This window comes from Accipiter gentilis, chromosome 18 (assembly GCF_929443795.1).
Source record: "Accipiter gentilis chromosome 18, bAccGen1.1, whole genome shotgun sequence".
Classification (NCBI taxonomy): domain Eukaryota; kingdom Metazoa; phylum Chordata; class Aves; order Accipitriformes; family Accipitridae; genus Astur; species Astur gentilis.
In genome coordinates this window covers 26,482,073-26,499,816 of record NC_064897.1, presented here as the reverse complement: position 1 = coordinate 26,499,816, position 17,744 = coordinate 26,482,073, and the positions used below count along the sequence as shown (strand labels likewise).

At 49.5% G+C, this 17,744-nt stretch overlaps 1 protein-coding gene across 1 annotated transcript; it reads left to right on the top strand.

Annotated features, from left to right (window-relative positions):
- The first annotated feature begins 562 nt into the window (after nucleotides 1-562).
- Nucleotides 563-14,793, top strand: LOC126047999 (uncharacterized). Its single transcript, XM_049822362.1, has 4 exons — nucleotides 563-1,056; nucleotides 8,737-8,812; nucleotides 11,386-11,470; nucleotides 11,921-14,793. The coding sequence occupies exons 1-4, from the start codon at nucleotides 783-785 to the stop codon at nucleotides 12,188-12,190; spliced, it is 705 nt and encodes a 234-aa protein (XP_049678319.1). The 5' UTR covers nucleotides 563-782; the 3' UTR covers nucleotides 12,191-14,793.
- Nucleotides 14,794-17,744: the final 2,951 nt, after the last annotated feature.

The following is a 17,744-nucleotide window of genomic DNA, read 5'->3' as shown; positions in this document are numbered from 1 at the left end:
GCTGAGCGGCTTTTTTCGTTGCTTTTTTCCTCACTGTGCGTTCTACCATCGAGGGACGGATGGAGGCAGGAACAGCAGGGGAAACCCCGAATTTTTTACACCCAGAGGAGCCAAATGGGTGGAAAGCAGAGACCTCCAGAGAGCTTGAAAATGTGACACCCCGCATCCCAGCGGGGATGGAGCGAGGAGAAGCCCTGTGGCTGCCTTACTGGTGGCAAGAGGTCCCCCCGGGCCCTGAGATGGGGGAACTGGTCCTGTGAGGAGAGGCCGGAGAAGGATGCTGGAGCTGCTCCTCATGGCCAACATCCCACCTGCCTGCATCGACTTCCTAGGCCCTCATAATCCAAAGAGTCGCGATAGAAATGCACTAAAATTTATTGGGTTTTCTCCATAGCCTGCAGCTTTTGTGAAGTAATGTCCCTGCACATATATATATATATATATATGTGTGTGTGTTTATCCACTCCCATACTTTTGTTCTCTGTTGTGGAGAGTGCCAGGAGCTTCTGGGGCTCACAGATGTCCCCAGCAGCTGTAGCTGCTGACAGAATTCCAAGGACAGGAGCCAGCCTGCTCGCTTTCCCACTCGAGGGTACCCTTCTCGGCACACGCCGCTCATCCCTCTGCTGCTGAAAGCACCCCGGCTCCATCTCTCCTATGAGCAGAGCGGTTCAGCAATACTGAAAACCAGGACATTTTTGCAGCGCGAGTCCTCACAAACATCCACGTCAAGTTGTCCAGAGGGTACAAAATACACAAGAATTCGGTGGTTTCCGGAGAAGATGGTGATCTCCGGCCGCCCGCGTGGTTGCAACTCCTCCACGCCGGTCCCACGCAGCTGGCAGCGAGAGGGTGTTTGTCCCGGCCGGTTCTGCACGCACAGCTTCATGGCCTCGGGACCGAGAGGAGCTGCATCTCCCGAGGTTGCTTTCTTGCTCCGTCACGAGGCAATAACGTTTCCCCGCGGGGCCCGTAGCCGTGGGCGCGGGGACTGTGTGGCTGCTTTCCTTGCAGGTGGCTTTAACCGCAGGGCCGTGCCACACCGCAGCCAAGCAGGTAACGAACGCCCTGGGTCTGGCTAGCACAGCGGCTCCGACCGAGCCGTGTACTGCATGCAAGCTGCAGCACGCCCGCCGGTATTTGTAAAACATTGTTTTGCTTTAATCTGGCTTTTTAAGTAAATTGTCAAAGCCCTTTCTGTTCACTAGGAACCTTTTTCTTTTCTTTTTTTTTTTTTTTTTTGACTGCAAAGTTTTGTCTTTCAAAGCTTGGCTAGTTTTGAGTGATGCTGAAAAACCCCATTTGCAGTGGCTTTTTGTTCCGTGCTGGTATTGTTCAAGCAAAAGTGGTTGTTTTCTTTTCGTCCTGGCATAGCTCAGGAGTGACTGCATGGTCTGAGCTCAAACTTTCTAAAAATACTCACCCGTGAGGAGAGATCCAGCACGGCAGTGTTCAGACCCAGAGATTAACGCCTTGGAAAGGTGCAGTGGTCTGAAAAAGAAGCCGGTGGCAGCGTCGTGCCAACTCTGGGCGCCGAAAGCCCCGGAGCTGCGACGCGTGGCAGGCAGAGAGGATCTGCCAGAGTGCTGCGGGTCTCTCTGCGACGCCGAGACCCAGGTACGGGGGAAATCCACGCAGCGCCTGCAGAACCAGCCCAGGGGAACTACTGTTTGTGGGAAGGCTGTCGGGTGATTCAGAAGTCATAAAGAAAAGCACTTCTTGCTGCTTGGAGAAGCAAGGGTGAAGGATGAGCCTGCTCCTCACCAGAGGCTGGTCTTGGTGACCACATCCTCTTGTCGGAGCGTGAGACGGGCGGCTCTGGGGGAAGGGAGGATGGCAGGGACTGAGCAGAGCGGAGATCAGGCATATGACAAATTGCAGGAAAGCATGTGGGAGCTCCTTTTTGTCCTTCCACTGGCTGATTGCAGGAAGCTCCCCAGGTGACGGCTTTAGCAGCTGCTGGGACAGGAGACCTTATTGTTCTGCGCTGGCGTTTACAGCCGTGCCAGTTTTTGGCAGGAAGCTACAAGACAAAACCCTCGCGGTCTTCTTTCTCGCTCGCCGGGTTTGCTCTCAAGGGGCTGATCCCTCAGCTCGGCTTTTTCAGCTTAGCTCGCCACCTGAGGAGGTCCAGCTTCCCCTTCGCAGCCGGGCCAGTCCCATGGGCTTCATCCTAAGATCCTGGCAGGAGCATGGAGGCTTTTCACAGAGCTTGGCCAATATTAAAGGTTGTCATGCCTACCACTGCATTTCTAATGCTAAACTATGCGGTCACCCAGCATACCAACCCCCCCTTGTACCTGTCTGGGCCCTGTTCAGTTCCCGTTCCCTTTTCCCTGGCCTTGGGCTCAAGTTCTGTTCTCAGTTTGGGTTTTCTCGGTGACGCGCAGAAGAAGAACATTTGGGGTTTTCTTAATCTGTCTGGCATCGCATAGGAAGGCAGAAGCTGGCAGTGCCCTTGAGATGAAAGGATGTGGGAACACGAGGGAACCGTCACTGCTGGTCTCACTGGAGCTTGCAGCGCGGAAACTGGCAGCACGTGGCCGTGTCTGCAAGCGAACTCTTTAGGTTGCTGCCATCTACCCTGTTCTGCCTCTCCCCCACGGTGCTGTACCTCCCCGTGACACTGTGCCCAGCCCGTGGTGGCCAGCAGCACGTGGCTGACCAAGGGCACCGTTTCCAGCCCCTTCTTCTCCAGCCTGTGGCTAGGGGCACGGCAGCTGAGCTCTGCCGGTGTTAAATCCCGAGCCTTGTTCCTCTGTCTCCTTTTTCCTCCCCTCCGTGGGGTTTTATACCGAAGACGGGAACGACGGTCACGTCCCCTCCGAGGAATCACCAGGCTGCGGCATTTCCAGCCAGGGCGGCTGCGCGTCGGATGCTGCCGGCAGCAAATCTCCTCTCCGCGGGGGTGATGGGGCAGGCAGGTTGGTGTGTCGCCGGCTCTGCTGAGGGGTGTCAGCCGGGGTTTTGCACGGAGTGGATGCGCCCGGTGTTGTAATCTCACCTGGAGAGCACCTGGCTGCGGTTCAGCCCCCACCACGCTTGCCTGCGCCCGTGATCTCACGGGGTTTTGCAAGCCCAGCCAGCCCACGGGGAGCCTAGGGGTGATTCAGCCGGGGAGCCTCTCTCCCAGCTGAGTCAGGCTTTAATTCCTGCGTCTCCGTGCCCCGCTGCGGGGAGGGGGATAGGTCTACAAATTGCAGGAGCCCTCACAAGCTGGGGTCTCCGCAGCACTGCTGCCCTTTTGCCCCCCTCCCAGCCCAGCATCCCGGCCAAAGCTGGCTCCCGCTGTAGCTCCTTCTTCTCCGCGGTACTGCTGTGCCGAAACAGCTGCATCGTGTCAGCCCATCGGGCTGCGCCGGCCCGGTAAATGACCCCGTTCCCGAGAAACGGGGATGGAGCTGCCAATGTACAGCTCCCTAGATTGAGGAGAGGGCAGCGGACGGCCCAGCTGTGCTCTGGGGACCTCACCGTGCGTCTCGTCTGTGTCTCCCACCACCATCACATCTTTCGCCGCGCATACGGCAGTGTGGGTAGCGCCCAGGGTGTTTAAATCCGTAACCCCTGCTTTGCAGAAAGGGCGAACGGGCTTGCGGGGTGATTGGCAGCACCGTCGGCACTTTGGAAAGCCGCGGCCAATTCCTTGGATAAAGAGGCTGAGCGCCTGCAAATGGTGCCCACGCAAGGATGAAGGAGGGGCCGTCGCCCACGGGCCCCTATCAGCAGCCCCCCGAGCTCGGTCTGGGGGCACTAGGAAACAAAATGCCATTTAACGGGGCGTTCTCCTGCCCCGTTTCTGCCCCAGCCTCCGCCAGTTCTGCCCTCTCCCATCCTGGGGCAGGGGGATGGGACAGGAAGGCCCTCGTTATTCAGGGCTTGCTAATTAGACGGGAATGTTATCTCCAGCCCAGATGTCAGCTCTGACCTCCCTCTAACCTTCTGGAAATCAAAACAGATGCAACTCTGTTTGTTTTAAAATAATAAAAATAAGCATTTGGGGTGAAGCAGGAAAACCTGGCCCTGGGGGTACGGCTGGGGAGGGAGGAGGGCACGCGACCAGATAAGCCTGGTGAGATACGCCAGGCTGCAGAGCTGGGAGGGACAGGCCACCCTGCCCTGGGCAAAGTCCCATGGCTTACGGTGGCTGTGCACGTACTTTGGGGCCTCTAACCTATATCCAGCTGTGGCGGTGGTGCAGACACAGCTTCCCTTCCCATCCCATCCCGGCTGGGACCAGTAGATCCAGAGGTGGAACTGATGAGGAAGGTCAGCTGAGTTTGTATTTTACCTCCCTGCCTTGGCTTCGGGATTTATCAAAGGGTCTCAAAGGGAGATGTTGATCCCTGGAATGAGCTCTGCCTTTCAAACCTGACCGCCTTTTGGTCGTGCCACCTAAGGCAGTCCCCAAATTGTTTTGGACTAAAGGGAACTGGGTGACGTGAACAGCTGGTGATTCTTGTCCTTGGCTTGTAGCAAAAACTTGTTTTATTGCATTTCTGTAATAACCTTCTGTAGTTGGGGAGCAAACTTTGTCTGGCTCTGAATTGGGCTGGTCCTTTGAGCACCTCACCCTACATTAACCCAGGTTTACACCTCTGTTCCCCGTAGCAGACTACATCACTTTGCTTCCTCTTCTTTGTAAACCCACAGCTCCGGTCTGGAGCTTAACACCCAGGAGGTCTTTACCCGGCACCTTCTGTGTCGGACATCCAGGCACCCTGAGCTGCAGCACCTAAATTCCTGATGCCGGAGGCTTGACGGCAGTCCTTGCTGCAAAATGAGGATTGGATGTGACCGGATAGCCGCTGGTCCAGCCTTGGCTTTATCCTGCCCGGGCCATCTACACCGCAGAACGGGAGCGTGGCCCGCACGGAACTGCCTCAAGCCCCCTCTCCAGGGACTCTTCCCGATGGGATTTTCAGCTGTGTAAGGTAGACTGGGGAGAGCTGAGCTGCACACTCAGGCGGCAGAGCTGAGGTGCCCTCTCCCTGCCTCCCTCCTCCCTCCCTGCCCGCAGATCGTGTCCATGACCTATTTGTCAGCCTCGTACCTGACATCTCATATCCTTGCGTAGCGCTTCCCCCATCCAAAGCCTGGAGCTCCTCTCGGCTCTCCCCATTTCCCATCTTTTATGAATACTTCAGAGGGATTGCTCATCACGCAGCAATCCTGATATTGCAAAAGGCACCGCTGATTTGCAGTCACACGTCATTTTGCCTACCATTATCCCCAAGACAGCAAGCAGGTAAAAGTTTGGAGGTTTCCCTTCTCACTTGCCTTCTGTGAAATCACCTGCTGGCCCACTGAGTAATGGGTGGTTTTTTTACGCTCTGAAGGTTGTGCCTCACAGTTATGACATCACGGCAGTGATGCATTGCCCTCCAGCAACATCACCAGAGCAGAACATGATTTCTGTTGTCTTCCAGCCCTAGCTACCGCCTGGTACGCCCTGTCTCCCCGAGCTTCAGGGTTACTGAAGCAGAGTAATAGCTGACAGGTGAGTAATCGAGAAGCTACCTGACCAGATTTAGACCTGACTGTAAACATCGTCTCCGATAACAATGCGAAGGAGGATCCGTGCCTGCTAAGGTGCAGAGCTGCTGAAGGAGAAGGACGGTGCACAGACATCCCCGGACACGCACACGGACAGCATTCACGCAGCACACCTGCAGTACAGCTCCGCTCACAGAAACCAGCACAGCTCCCTGGACTTGAGTGAATTTGCACCCATTTTTATGACCTAAACTTCTGAGCCAATATTTACATGATAGGCGGACACACCAACTCGCTGCGTGACACTGCGTACGCGCACTGACGTGCGCTGGTACGGTGCACGCAGACGCCAACAAACGCACTCGCAAAGGCTCGTGCTTTTACAAGTAGGCAGAGACACCTTCTCTCCTCCAGGAGGTGAGACGGACAATTCCTCAGGCTGCTTCAGGATGGTCCTTTACATTTGCAAGAGGGACATTAACAAACTGGAGCAAGTCCAGTGGAGGAGCACGAAGCTGGCACGGAGCATCTGATGCGTGAGCAGGGGCTATGGGAGTTTGCAGAGGTTTGTCTTCTACTACCCAAATGGGGGTTATGCAGAAGGTAGAGCCAGATTGCCAGAGGTGCTCAGTGAAAGGACAAGAGGCAAGAACAGAGACTGTGGATTTGCCATCCTCAGAGATTTTCAGAACCCAGCTGGATATGGCCCCGAGCGCCCTGACCTAACCTTAAGGCTGGTCCTGCTCTGAGCAAACGCTTGGACTGGAGACCTCCAGAGTTACCTCCTACACTAAACGATGCTGTGATTTTGGTAATCCTACAAGTCTGGCAATAGACATTCCTTAATTCAGATACTGATTGCAACCACTTGCATGTGGGAATGCTATAACAACCCCTGTGACCAGCCACGCAGCTGGAATAAATTCATTCACAGTATCACTGGAAAGGAGGCTTTCTGGCCTCTCCTGGGCGGCGATTCCCTCATAGTTTCTGACCAGCTTACATCTGGCTGCCCATGACCGTGCATTTCCAGCACCTCTCTAGCACTCAGGCAGTCAAATGGACCAAGGAAATGATCAAGCTGGAAACATCTTTCTTTTGGTTCAAGTTTTTTTCCAGCTGGATCAGCTGGCTGTGTCATCTGGGACTGGCAGTGGGAGTGTGAAGATCAGACGAGGGAGAGGAACAGCCCCCCTTCGGGGACCGCTCAGGCTTGGGTTGACCTAATGCAGTCATCAAACCCTGACCCTTGTGAGGCTGAGGAGGAACACGATGTTCCACCCTTGCAGGTTAACCTAACTCGTGTCACTCCTCCCGGGGGAAAGGGTGCACAGCTTTTCTTTCTTGAGCCACAAACAGCCTGCAAGTAGTTGAAGGGTGGCTGTTGTGATAAGCTCAGGAGAGGGGGGATCACCTGAAATCACTCCCACAGCTCCTGCCCCCCCCCTTGGCTCTTAAAATATGTGGCTTGAGAACTACAAAAACTCTGTATGCGGTAGGGAAGGTCATTACATCTGGCAGCTCATGCACCTCTCCGCAGACCTGGGTGTCTGAGAACTGGTTAACCCCCGTAGTAGCATCCAGCCCACCCAACCCTGCGTTTCTGCGACTTGAACATAGCCACGACTACGAGAAGTGTGCTACAGAGGAAGCTCTCGGCGCCTGTTTCCTCTCTTATAAAACAGAGATAGCTGCCTCCCGGAGTGCTAAATATGGCTGGTTTTGGTAAAGATTGCTGAGGGCTGGCGGTCAGCGCGTGTTTTATCCTCTGGAAGGCCAGCCTTCTGCAGCTCGCCTGCTGCTCCTTCCCGAAACATGCCAGTGTTCGCAGAAGGAGGTGGGTTCTGTGACATCTTCTTTTTTTCTTTTTTTCCCCCTCCTATTGGGATAAATTGAGTCACGCTGGGATGATGTCCTACAGGCTGGCAGCAGGCCCAAACCCAGAGTTACAGCCTGAATCCTGCTCGCCGTACCCCCCTCCCCATCCCAGGCACCATATGCGTGTGGCTTAACTTTTCATGTCCTTGGTTTAATAAACTCGTGTCAGGAATTTTATGTGCATAGCAACCTTATCTGATGACAGTGACATTTTTAGCATGTTTATGCTTGGTTTTATTTGTAACCAGTTTCCAGCGCAGTTCAGCCGGGTGGATTGAAGGGGGTTGAAAAGTGTAAGAACCCAACGCGCACACTGACAACTCAGCCAGAATTACTGGGGGGGCTCCGAAGCACATCCAGAGGCAAAAGGATCTGCAATGGAGTTTGTGCACCAGATTTGCCAGCTGCAGCCTTTCACACAGTCGCTAGAGTCTGACAAGCAACACTGGGGGGGCCGAGGGGAGGGTTGTTTGTTTTTCCTTTCTTTTTTTCTTCCGGTTCTCAGTACTATCACAACCAGATGGGAATAGGATTCCCACGTCGGATGCGGGGGACTCTCCAACCCAGTGCTCCCAGATACCCACAACATGACAAATACAGACGTTTCTGCTTCACCACAGCTCCAGCTAATAGGAGTTATGGGGGTGGGAAGGGGAGGGGGGCCGGGTCGTTTTGTAGTTTGAAATTTAAACAGCTGGATTCAGCGAGGGTTCCCAGGGTTTTTCCCAGGAAGGAGGTCAGTGGCTCGTGCAGGCAGATAGCCTGGGAGCAAGCATCAGGAGTGCCCCTCGAGGCTCCACCTCCGCAGCTCTGCCTCGAATGGAGCACTCTTGCCCGTATAAGGCTGTGGTTGTCGCAACGAAAAACAACCATAAATAGTCGTGTGATTGTTACCTGCCTCGCTCTGTGCAAGATTGGGCACCTTCCCAAGTCAGACTCTTCCTGCCTGCGGCTTCCAGCGCTCCCCTCCCCACTTCAGCTCCAGAAAGGCAGTGTTTCCCATGTCTCTGCTCACGGATGTACAAGCCCAGGACACGAGGTCCAATTTCTCCAGGTGCTTTGCCCTTGGACTGTTCGAAGTGTAGAAAGCCTCCTGCCCGAGGCTATTCACTTGCTTTGCAAAGTGCTCCGGGAGGGGGGCTGTGGCTCATACGTCTGCGTGCCTTTCTTCAGCAGCTCGTGGGCCAAAAGTTTCTTTAGTTTGAAGGAACTCGTTCTTCATCTTCTCTCATTCTTCAACTGAGAGTGTACGTACCAGGGAAGCTGTAGGAGGAGAAAGAAAATTAGTACAGCAGGGCAAAACAGGACACTAGCAGAGATGGTAAACAGCCCTACGCAAGTTGTTTCTGTTTTCTTCTTTTCCAGGGTGTGAGATCCCACAGGAGAGGACGCATCCAGGCAGAGGACTGCATGACAGGGAAGGAGCTGTGCTGACCAGCATGTAGGCAGGGATTGTACCACCTTGCTGGGCTTGATCCTAATCCCATAGCATGGCTGTGGTACTTCTCCTGGGGGGGGGTCCCCTGCACCCTGCGCAGCCCCTGGGGACCTGAGGCACATGGGGACACGCAGTGTGGGAGACTTTGCTGAGCCGTGCAGCTCCTGCTGTCGGCGTCGAGGGAAGAGGCTGTCCTCAGGGTCTTATGCTTAGCATGTGAGCCTTCAAATGGCCACCTTCCCCCCATCTTTTCTCTCCAGGAAAATGATCTTTCTTTCTGAGATGCAGGGCGTTCCCATGGGGAATACCTAAATGCAGAGGAGACTTTGCTGTCTCCTGGAAGGAGAAGCTTATCACAGTGAGCCCACACTGTGGGCTAAGCAGCAGCAAAGTCCTAGAGCAGCAGACCTGGTGTATCCGTCAGACAATTATTTGCCTGTTTCCTGATGTGGCTGGGTTTTACTCCCTCCCCCCTTCTCAATTTTTCTCTAAGTAATGAAGCAATTCATTGTCAGTGCATATTTTAAACACTGACTCTCTTCGTTCCTGTCTTAGACCCGGCACACACTTCCCAAAAGTTTCCTGTGGGCCCCAACTACAGCAGTTTAAACATTTTCCATCGTACGTGAAGCAGCTCTGTGCTGCCACGGGGTCCTTGGTTCCCTGACTTGCCTGGTCAGTCGGGGTAGTATCCTGCACCCAGGTCCTGCCTGGGACCTGCTGCAGGCATTGGGGCCAGTCTCAGCCCTTCTTCACTTCTGATTGCTCTCTCACACTGAATTTCTTTGGTCTGTTTGAGCTTGAAAGCTTTTGGGGGAAGGCAACAGGAGCTGATCTTGGCTTGAGAATCAGTCTTTGCTACCGCAACGCAGTGACAGAGGAGGACTGTGGTTTGATGTGCAGCAATAAAGGGGGGAATGCCTATCTTTGCTAGATGTCTTCACTAGACTATCAGTCTCTTCCAGAGAGGAGAGGCAAGGTTGTTCCCAATGAGACTGCTATACTTGGGAAGCTGCCACTGAGAATTATGAGTTTTCCCCTAGACAGTCTTTTCCAGGTCTGCTGGCAGGCCAGGAGACACAGACCCTGGTGGGACTGTAGCTTGAGCTACTCTTTCCCCAGTCCCACATAAACACTGCTCCACTGCTTTCTGGGCAGCTTCTTGGACGCAAAGGCAACCTTCATGGAACGCACATGTAGCCCCTTGAATATCTGGGTGCCTTCTACATTGAGAAGGTCTTGGGCAAGCAGCACTGTCACAGGTGACGAGAAGTGTGACACTGACTGGAGACTGAACCGTAACAGCCTTCTCCTGGTACTGTGGGTTAAAGTACCTCGCTCCCTTTCTCCAGAAGTTCAACAGAGAACAAGATTAGACAGCAGCAGCGTGAAAGGTTTCAAACCAATGCAGGGTGTAAAACTTTTAGCATTAAGACAGCGCTTGCCCTTAGAGTACAGTTTTCCATCATTGGGATTGCCTTTTTTTGAGGCAGAAGGACTGCCCCAAGCCCCTGGGGTTTTTCCTTCCCGTGCCGGGAGGCAGAGGGAGGAGAAGGGTACCAGTGCCAGGGTGGCTGGCACTCCCTTTTGGGACAGCTCGGTGCCAAGAGGTGAGGTCATTGCCATCGGGACCAAGCGTAGCGTTGGCAGGGAGCAGGGCAGGGGCCTCTGCCTTCCCAGCTGTTGTGTGTCTCCGGGGCTGAGCAAAAAGATGTCCCGCAGGGCAAGCGGGGCCCTCTTTTTAAAGCAAATTTTGCTTTGCAGATGGAATGGATGGAGAGGGTCTGGAGGAATTGCAGCTCGCAGCCCCTCTCCGCTTTCCTCTGTTTCATCCTCTTGCGGGTGTGAAGGTAGCACTCATTTCAGGGCACACGAACCCACGTCAGATTCTTTCCCCGTCCCCAGGCTTTTACACCCAGAGTCACTTGCAGGGGACCATAATCTAGATTTTCAGTCTTAAAGGAGACTTTACAGCGATCCAAAAAGACCTTGGACTCATATATCCTGAAGAAGCACAAAAAAAGGCATCTTTAAGTGCTCCTAATTATATCTTTTTTTTTTTTCTTCTCCTCCTGCCTTACACATTTTCCTGCTTAGGTTTTTTTTTCTTGTCTTTGCTAATTAGAAGACTAATTTTAGAAATTAGTCTTGTCCACTCTGGAAAACTAATAGAAAATTAGTAAAAACACAGTAGCATGAAAATGAAAGCAAGCCTGGGGAAAGGTAATTGTTTATAACTGAGGGGTTTTGTTAACTCCTGTGCCTAATTAACACACTACAAAGGGGAGCCTTTGTTGAAACTTCCACACCCTGCTTTCTCAATTAAGGTACAAGAGAGATCATAATAAAAAGAACTTGGAGACAGCTGGTATGTCCCCTAGCAAAGCTAAACCTGATTTAGCATTCCTTAAATTAAAAAAAAAGTAAAAATCAAACAAACAAACCCAAACATACACATATCTTCTTTTCCTGCATGTGATTCTTTTTTTCTCCATGTAATGCAAAGCTCTTTCTCATGGATACCTAGTAGGAACAAAAAACTTAAATTATGATCCTCATTGCTGATGTGTTTTTAGCCGACAGGAAAAAAGGGCTGGGATGATTATTTTCAGGGTTATGATGGCTGTTAGAAGAAACTTTGCAGGAAAGCTGAATCATCGGGTGAGCATCTTGTTTTCATCTTTTTGTGTTTTGCTATCCCACATCTAAGGGGCGGCTTATGAAAATTCAAAAGGCTTTTATACATGTACATTCCTCTATAAAGAGTCAAAGAATTATAGGCCTCTGTGCTGTCTCGCAATTAGCCGCAAACTTATGTAGAGGTGTGTGTTTCAAGTTCAGTGTTAGATGCATCTGTAATCAGGAGAAGGGTAGAGTAGCAAGAGGTTTAAGGATGCTTTTACTCCATGTGTAAACAGAAAAGACAAGGAGGGAGTGGACAGGATTTACCCTGGGTTGGTTGCCTTGACCCACTAGGTAGAAGAGAGCAGAGCTATCTTCTTATTTTGTGTTTTAGATTTGTATCACGCTTGGGTCTGTAAGTCAAAGTCCAAATATTCTCTTCACAAAAAACCTTTTAACCTCTTCTTTTTTTTTTTTTTCCTGAGCCAGTGCAGAAGGCAGCAGTGCTTGCAGGACTCCTTACATCCCAGCCCAACACAAGCTGCTACCTCATGTCAAGGAATTTCAGAAGAAGCCCCTGAGCACCTCTGTCCTGTGGGTTTGATTCCTCTAACACTTTCCTGTCTCCTGGTAGCTGAGAAATATTGCAGAGCAGGTACTAGCCTGCAGTTGGGCAGCTCAGTAGCCTGCTACTCCTCAGTGAGGTATCGATTTTCGACAGGAACTTTGTGTTATGCAAACATGCAGGGTGCCCAGTGAGTTGCTTTCTTTGTTCCAGAATAATCCCAGGAAACGATGCTCTGATATATGGGAAAGAAGATGACTGTGTTAAGTGGAGCTCATCTGCACCTCGGCTAAAAGGTGGTTTCCCACAGCGGTGGCACCTCATCTATCTCTCTTGGTATTTTCTCCCATCCTACAAAGCTAATGCCTCAGTAAGTCCCGGCTAATTTTCTGCCTTCTGTGCCAGCGCTGTCAGTTCGGTCTCCTGGTCCGTTCACCTGACCCAAACGCAGGGCTGAGAATAAGGGCAACGCACGGATCTTTTTTGCGTCCTGCACTGGCCCATATGTTTCCGAAGGCAGAGCGGACTGGCAAAGCTCTACAGAACAGTCCACGCGGACAGTGGGAGGCCGGAGGAGCTGGGAGAATTGAGGAGGCTCTCAAGGGAGCAGGAAAAAAGTCCCAAATGTGGGAGGGAATCTTGGCAGAAATGAAAGGGGGGTTGTTGAGCAAAGCATGCACTGGCTCCAGACGTACAGAGCTTGCAATATGTTACGCTGAGAATCTGTGGGTGTGTTTATAAGACCTGCCGCTGACTTGCAAAGCACAAAGGATGTAGCCTCCTCTTATCAGAAAAATGTGGCTTCAGTCTTGCAGAAGAGGGAGAACGAACGCTTGCATAACTTCATATTGAGTCTTCTTTCTGGTTGTAGCCCGACAGAATGGTCCCGAAGTTTGGCTTTGACTGGACCGACTTTGGTTACTGGCAGACAAAAGTGGTGTCTTTAATTGTGGCAGGCTATAAACGAGTTAGTTCCCCTGCAGTTCCCACAACAAAGCTACAATGAGAAACTGCATGACTTTCTACAGCACTGGAAAAATCCCTTGTTCCTAGCATCTCTTGGGCATACTAGAATATTTCAGGCTAGTTTCACTTTGTCCTCAGCCAGTTCCCTGGAACGAAAACCACAGAGCCACTTCATTTGAGCAAATATTTGGCCTTGATTACTATTGCAGCCTGAGCCCAAAAACAAACAGCAAACATGAGGTAAGCAGAGAGGCACCATTAGCAGAGCAAAAGCTCACACGGTAACCTCAAGAAAGGCAGCAAGCTGAAAGTAGGGGTGCTCTCTTTTTTTTTGGGGGGGGGGGGGGGGGAGACTAAGATCCTGCTGGCAGAGGAAGAGGGAAATGAACATCCAGATACACGCCTTTCATTTAGAGGTCTGTTAAAGGTGACCGATGCTGAAAAGTAATTAAAACAATGAAAAAAATTGCAAAGTAGTTAAACACTATCACCTTTACGTATTCTCTGAACTTAGTCCCGTTTTCCAAATAAAACAGTCACCCTGCTACTGAATTCTTGGTTCTGTGAAAACACAGCCCAGCCCGAGACCTACGGAAGGAAAAGAGAAGCAAAGATGCCATAAAGCTCTCCACAGCCCTACCTTATCAGGATGAATTAAACAGCGTTTAGATGGATTTGTCAATCTCTTTAAAGTATTTTTGCCTTATCAATAGCTGACCCAAGCCTGGTGTGTTTGCTACCTGAGCATCACAAGCATGACAGGTGCAGGGTGACAGAGGGGCTGGGGAGGGATGTTATTCTCCTTTCAGCTTATCCTCTGCCGAGTAAGAAGAATGCCCCCAAGCCCTTTTAAACTCAGGAATCTGAAGCATTTCTTGCCCCCTCTGAGAAAAGGAGAAGGAAAAGGAGGTATTTGAGATGTTAATAAAGGCTCCTTAGCAATTGTTGAACCTGGGAGCTGTGAGGCCAGGACAGACAAGCCTAAAATTACATGCATCGTACTGGCTGAATTATCACTGAAGGAGCCAAGCTGTAACATTGTGTGAAAATGGTTATTTTCTGCAGCAAAGAGTTGCCATGCTTATTTAAAGCAGGTAACAGGATATGTTCTGCTGGCATTTTGGACAAGTCTGGGTAGGCCCAAGGTGGAAAACTCAGATTCCAAATCTTGGTTTTGGGGCAAAGATACTTTTGCTGGATGGCTTGTATAACGGTGTTGGATGCCAGCTTTCTCCAAATTTAAAGCTGAATAGAAAATAGTGAGCAGCAAGAGAACAGCGCTAGAGGAAACAAGGTTAGGAAGGAGATATACTGAACTAAAAATGTCTGTTGCTTAGCATTGTGCTTGCATTTAGTTGCTAGAGATGATTATATTAGAATTCCTTGGAGGTAAAGAGCTCTGGGCCATTATTCTTAGTATGCCGGATCAGGAATGTGGTGTCTCTAACCATGCATAATGGAGCTGTAACCTCATCTTAGGGTTTGGAGGGACTCGCAAGCTCCAAGAAGTTTTCCTCTGCCTAAGACAGAAGTTTTCATTTAGGTGTGTTTCTGAGGTTACTTCCATGTCTGTCTTCAGACGGAGCGCAGCTGTTTGATACCCTGCTTCCCCAACAAAGGTCCCTTCTACAAGATTGTGTCACTCCCATTTTATTGAAAGCAGGGACTTTGCACAAGACAAATATACTTACAGTGCTACATAACCAATGGGCAGAGATTTATGCCTCTGAATGGTATCCCAAATGAGCAGAGATGCTGTATGTAAATGCTTTGTTTTTCACCTGAGGATCTTGTCATTAATGTGTTAGGGAAGTAAAACCATGTTCCTCTTTTTGCTGTATGTAAATGCTTTGTTTTTCAGCTGCAGATCTTGTCATTAATGTGTTAGGAAAGTAAAAACATGTTCCTCTTTTACTAAAGCTGAAGCAAGAACCACAATGAGGGAGCAGGAGTTCAGCGGGTTGTTCACACGGGCCTGTGTGGGTGGAGGGTTGGGGAGAGGTGAAAAGTAGAATAACTGTTTTAAATGCTAGAGTATGCCAGGTACGGCTCCTCCCCCGTCTTGGGGTGCAGGTATAGTTCCCTCTTAAATTTTCTCCATCAGCAGTCAATTTGAAAGACTCCTATCCCAGTGCCTCAGTTTAATCCCTTCAGTTGTGCTGATGCATCTCTCTGTGGGCCTATAAACTAGATCAGCGAACTGATCTTTTTTCATAACCTTCTTTTTTAACTCTACTTCAGTGATCCAGTTTACAATATGGCTTTTGGAACATCTGCATCAGCACCACTGGAGCAGTGGTAAGCTATGACACAGCACTAGGAACAAACGGCTACTGGGAGAATAGAGACAACATCTTAAACCAGCTCTGCTGATAAAGAGGGCATGACGGAATCGCACCCCGCCATAGGAGAACGAGCCAATTAAGCCGGACCTTTCCCACAGCCATGCCAGAAGTTGGGTAGTCATGCTATGGGTAACATCATTCTGTAAAAGGGCTACTCTCCTCCTAGTACCTGCTACTGGCTGCTTCTGAGACAGGTTACCGGGCCACGTTTCCCTTACTCTGGTCCAGTGCAGCACTTTTATGTCAGCTGCTCCTGGTGGAAATTGGATGAACAGAGCTAGAACTTGGGTTTAAATGGTTATTCACTAAATTTGTAAGCTCTGACCCCCCCAGTGGAAACATCACTTGCTTTCACCCCTTCCATGTCTTGAGTTCATGGTTTTCCACCTTCTTACAGTTTCAATTTGGCATTCGTTACGGGAGCAGAACAATAAAGAATCGGTATAAGGGGAAAAGGAAGTTGTGTGCTAATAGATGGTGCCTAAATTGCAGACAAATTTCAGATTGGACAGAGGACATAGGTGTTAAGTCCACAGACATATGCAGCTTTCTTCTACAGACCCACTGCCAAAGAGTCATTTCGTTTTGTTACAGTACATGAATACCCTTCAAGTTCTCATCTCCATTTATAGCTGCTCCTTTGTATGGGTGTATGTATTAAAGCCACTCCAGGGCTGCTTTTTTTGAGAAATTCTAATTATGAATCTGCACTGAAACTAGTGATGTTTCAGGCTTTTGCAAAAGCAGAGCTCAGGCTTCTTAGCAATACCAGATTGTGACATTCTCCAGATCTGTACAACGTGTGGTTTCTGTCTAAACCCACTGTGGTTAACATTTAGCAATGTGACTTCTCCAATGAAGTAAACACCTTTTGTCTCTGTCACTCTTCTTGTTTCACTCTCTCAAGCTTGTCAGTAAGAAATTGGTTTTGGAAGAGATTTCTTCTGCCTCAGCAAAACATTGGAAATTATTCACCAAAATGAATTTAGCCACTTTGTTTGTCAGATACAGAAATCAAATGTCCCTGCATTTATTGTTGATCACAGAAATCCAGGCTTCTCCCAGGGACTGCTGTTTGCCAAAAAACATAAACCCAATTGCCTTGGATTAGACCAGTGTAGGGGAAAACACTGTAGTACAGCAAAGTAGTCTGCAGTTAAGGCTGGAAAATTGAAGAGGCATCTCTGGATGCTCACAGCTTAGTAGATCCCCCCGAAATACTACAATGCCATTAACTTACTCCCACCGAACTGGTAAATGTGTCTGCTGTTGACATGATTTTTTTTCAGAATTCAATGACCAGTACAGGTTTGTTCTTCCAAAGGATGCTGGCTTGCAAACATTGATGGAAAATGTGAGTGAAGTTGATCAGAAAGATCCAAATAAACATCCTGTGAATTTTTAGAAAGTAACAGATGTATAAAATTAATATGATAGCTTTTTTAGTCATACTTGTTTCTCTCTGAGGTGTGTCTCCTTTCCTGGGTAACTTCCTGCTACTGGATCAACATAACAACCTGTTGCTCTTACTTTCAAAGTAATCAAGGTATGGAAAACAGACATTTCCAATCTGACTTGCCTCAACTACCACCCATCTACAAATCTGACCATGAGGGAAATACAGTGAGTTTTCAAAAGAGTTGGGATACACTTTTTATTAAGGGAAAGGATGGTGTAAACCTGCAGCACTCTTTGTTCTGAACTCAGTTTTGACACTTTACTGCTGAAGTCATCAAGAAAGTTTTGATTTTGACTAAACAGGAGTGGGAGCAAGTTCTCAAATTTAAAAAAAAAAAAAAAAAACAAAAAAAAGAAAAAAATTGCCAAACCTTAAGAAGACAGTCCAGCCTGACCTTAGACTTAAATCTTAGAATCAGGAAAAGCAGAGTACACATGAAAGTATGAGAGTCAGGAAAGAATAACAAAATTTTAAATGCCCAGTATCATGTACGCTCTTCAAAAAAGACTTTGTGGCAGCCTTTTTATGTCTGCATTTCATGGTTGCAGTCATTATCTTTTATTTCCCACATCACTACTGCTGTCAGTTCATTCTGCCTTATGTATTTGCTTTCCCAGCTAAGATCTGCTATTCCTCTCCTTTAAAAGCTTCATTTAGACTTGATATTGACTGCTTTCCTTCGCTTACCTTTCCTTTCTCAGTCACTTGGCCGAAGAGGCAGCCTCTGCTGTTCTTAAAAAGCTTTTGATATATGTAGTTACCTCCACTATTTTCGTTCTGCTTCATTTTCGTGGGAGAAGTTAAAACCCTGTTGTTCAACCAGTAGATATCCTTTCCATATGTTAGTCACTTTTTTTCATGGATCAGAATGAGTCACTGGATACTGCAGATCATTTCACCATCTAAGGTATCTGATTTTGTAGGTATCTCTGGTTGTCACAATTCCAGCTTCCTTTAATTTTCTGCCTTGATGTACTA